Source organism: Impatiens glandulifera, chromosome 7 (assembly GCF_907164915.1).
Source record: "Impatiens glandulifera chromosome 7, dImpGla2.1, whole genome shotgun sequence".
Taxonomy (NCBI): domain Eukaryota; kingdom Viridiplantae; phylum Streptophyta; class Magnoliopsida; order Ericales; family Balsaminaceae; genus Impatiens; species Impatiens glandulifera.
Window position 1 is genome coordinate 50459874 of NC_061868.1, and position 3807 is coordinate 50463680.

A 3807-nucleotide genomic window follows, 5' to 3' on the forward strand; every position below is an offset into this window, starting at 1 on the left:
TCTGCTGCCTACTTTTCCAGCCCAAAGTCAAAGCAGCATCTTTCTTCCATATAATTAATGATCATGATCATGACAGACCGCCCCATTTTGAGATGTGTATGGAAGAACTACTACTTTGGAGAGACATCAAAATAATCGAAATCTTTTGTAAATTAGGCAAAATAGCAGTAATTGTTTATTTCTAATTGAGCAAGAACTTAAAGGTAAGATGTTATCATGTGATTGTCCTCTTTTGTTTTTATTGTTATTATTTAAAAAAAATTATCATAACTTTGTATTTATTGTTTCTTATAATTAAAATAAACAAATAAGATTTAAAGACAACTTTTTCAAGAAAGAAACTATTAGACTTTTCAGTTGAAACATTTTACCTTTTCAATTTGGATCTCGTATATACCGATGCATATGCATCTTTATGGTACACCCAATTCAGAAACTCAATTCAGGAAGGGATACAATATTTTTATAAAATTAATAACAACTAAATTAAGTTAAATTAATATTAATATTAAATTATTTTTAAAATAAATAAAAATTAAAAACAGAATATCCAATTTTCGGTTTCGGTCAGTGTCGGGTCAGGTCGGGTCGGGCGAGCCGGTTGGGTGGACTATACTATTATACACATTGATTCGATCAAACATTTTATTTATATTAATTATAAACTATATATGGGGAAGTAATTGGATCAGTTCATGTAATGATGAAACGAGGAACATGATTATCAAAAGGCAAGAGAGAGTGACGTTAAACAATGTTTGTTTATTAAGTGAACTAATCCAATAATTATAAGATGCCTACTTTATTAGTTATATTTTTGTATTGTAATCATATTATTTAAACATATACGCCCCTTTTTTTTATTATTATTCTATAAAGTTTATTATTTTAATACAACAAATTGAAACTCAAAGTTTTGAAACAACCAACATGAAATGGTTGATGAGAAAACAAAATAAAAGGAAAATTTTTCAAAATTTGGAACTCATTTAAATCAGTAGTGTGGAAAATATTAATATATATATTATATTTTTTATTTTTTTGTATAAAATTAGTGATATAATTTAATAATTTATTAATCTAGCTCAAATGAAAAAAAAGGATTTTAAAAATCTAAAACACTTCAAATTGAAGTAAAAAAAATGAAAGGATGGTAGATAACACTATTTTCTGAAAAAAAAAAAAAATGAGTGATAGAGTTGAATAAATTTAATCCTGATAAAAAAGACATATTTTATTTTTTAAGTGGGTCCCTGCTCTTGACACAACTGGAATTCCATTTTCAAGACTTTCGCTTTCTCATAAAATTCTTTGTTTTCAGAGAGAGAAGGGTTGATCTTCAGTCATATATCATCTTTCCAACATTTGAAATATCTCATTAATCAAGTTTTTGAATCTCGATTTACTCCTAGGTCTTGTTTGTTTGATGTTGGCTTATTTGAATTTGTGTTGTTTTTTTTGAAAAAAAAATATTTAGATTTGTAATTCATTAAATTAGTTAATGTTTTTTTCTTCTAAATTTAAAATTTATAATTTATAAAATAAAAATATTTTAATTGATAAATCAAGTGATATTAATAAATAAATAAAATAAAATTATAAAAAATATAATGATAAAAATCAACCTAGCTCATATAGTCATATTAATTACTTCTGAATTGCAATATATTCAAATTTTGAAGAAAAAAAAAACATTTTAATAATATAAATCTGATAGGTACAAGATACATATCCATACATACACAGATTCAATCTTCTCTACCACCAATAATAATAATCCTAATAATATGCCCTTTCTTTTTTTTTCATCTATTTCATCTCAAATTACTAAAATGAAACAAAAAAAAAGAAGTAGATTAATTAATTGAAAACAAAAAAAATTAGAATGGAAAGACTTGGCTGCAAACTACATCATCGGTGGTGTTGTTGTTGGATAGTCGATCCTCCGGCCATGAATCCCTGAGAAGCTTCAACAGCATCTGCGCCTTCCGCTTTGCTCGTTGCGTGCAATCGCTCTGCACAAGAAGCAGCAACTGTGTCAACACGCCCGCCGTCACAGCATCTTTCTGGCACCGCTCCGACGAAGAGCACACCGAAAGCAGAGCTCCAGCCGCATACTCAGTGGCTCGATCAGAGATTTTCAGAATTATTTTCACCAGAAGCGGAACAGTCAGAGCGTGATCCGCAAACGCCGCGCAACCAACCGGTAGACGACAGAGTAGCTCCACCGTCGCTAACGCCCTCTCTGAATCACATTTCTCTAATTCAGTCAGTCGATCGATCAACGTCTCCACCGCTCCGCCGTCCACCGCTTTGTGCCGGTGTTGTTTATTCAGACACAAGGAGAATAATGCCTTGATACCGAATTTCAGAGCTCGAGGATACGCCAGAGGACATTTAAGTATCCCGATTATACCTTCGTAGATGCCTTCGGTATTGCTGAACTGAGATCGGAGCTCCGGTGACCTCGTGCCGGAAAACACGGACTCGATGAGGGCCGCCGAGTTGACTCGCACATCGAGCGACGAATGGGATAGGAAGGAGACGAGGTACGTTATCCGGTTGGCATCCGAGGATACAGATAGGCACTCCGATTCAGAGAGCGAAAACAAGGGTAGTGTCGCCAGCGATTCATAACTGAGCTCGGAAGATTCAAAGAGGATTCGGAGGAGAATTTCGCTTGCTTTAAGAGATGCTATTAGCGATCGATTCTTGTCGCAGTCGCAAGCCAGCGTCCTGAGTTGTCGGATAGCTGAGATTCGCGATTGCAGCGAGAAGGAGTCGGATGATAGCTGAGTGAGAATGGTCTGGACGGTGAGGGGGGTGGCTGGTTGTTTTGGAGTTGGGATTCGCTGGACGCCAGAGGAGACGTTGGCGACGCACCATTCTTGAATAAGGCGGCGGAGAGTGTGGTTAGGGATGAGAGATAAGTCAGGTAGAAGGGAGCGGGTGACCGGACAGGTTGTGTTGCCGGTTGCAACCCATGACTCGATGCTTGATCGGTCGTAGGTTTGGCCTGTGGTGAGGGTGACCGGGTCACGCATGAGCTCAAGGGAGATCGGACACCTGAAATGGTATGGAATCTGTACGCCAACATCCAAGGGCTCCAAGCTGCTAGGCATGTTTAGTTAACACTAGTTTCTTCTTTCTCTTCTGTATGTATGCAAAAACAAAATGCTTTTTATATATATATATATAGTTCTACTACTAATACTGTCTGGGAAAGGACGAGACTGAAAATCTGATGGCCTGCGAAAGGTCTTCTTGTTCTGCACTTTGGTCCGCAGTGCTGCAGGAATTGGGAAGCAAATCAGAAATGGCAGAGAGAGAGGAAAGAAACAGAGATACAACAAAACAGGGAGGCAGCAATGCTCTGCTCTTATCTGACTTCACTGACTGCTTTTACCACCGCACGTGTGCCATTCACTAACTCAACCATGGTTAGTGATATGGGTTAGGTTTAGGGAAAGGGACATTATAGTAAAAGTTTGGTCAAATGTGAGGTGCGACTCAATGGGTCCCATCTTGTTTTGTGTTCACAATTCTTATTCATCAGTCCAAGTCCAGTGCACATCAGAGCTGGTAATTGTCTCCTTGTTCCTTTCTTAATTATTTCCACATTCAATTCAATTGAATGCCGTTATTTCCCATTTTAATTCAATTCTCTAATACTCTTACATTCGATATATCATTAGCTTATTTCTAACTTTTTTTAACATTTTTTTTATAATTTAGAATTATTTGGTGATAATGTTTATCTTCAAATGTATAATTTTTTTTATTTTTTTTATCTCTTTTAAAAATCAA

At 35.5% G+C, this 3807-nt stretch overlaps 1 protein-coding gene across 1 annotated transcript; it reads right to left on the bottom strand.

Moving 5' to 3' along the window:
• Window positions 1-1662: 1662 nt before the first annotated feature.
• LOC124946197 (U-box domain-containing protein 26-like) lies at window positions 1663-3346 on the bottom strand. Its single transcript, XM_047486770.1, has one exon. The coding sequence runs from the start codon at window positions 3120-3122 to the stop codon at window positions 1881-1883; it is 1242 nt and encodes a 413-aa protein (XP_047342726.1). The 5' UTR covers window positions 3123-3346; the 3' UTR covers window positions 1663-1880.
• Window positions 3347-3807: the final 461 nt, after the last annotated feature.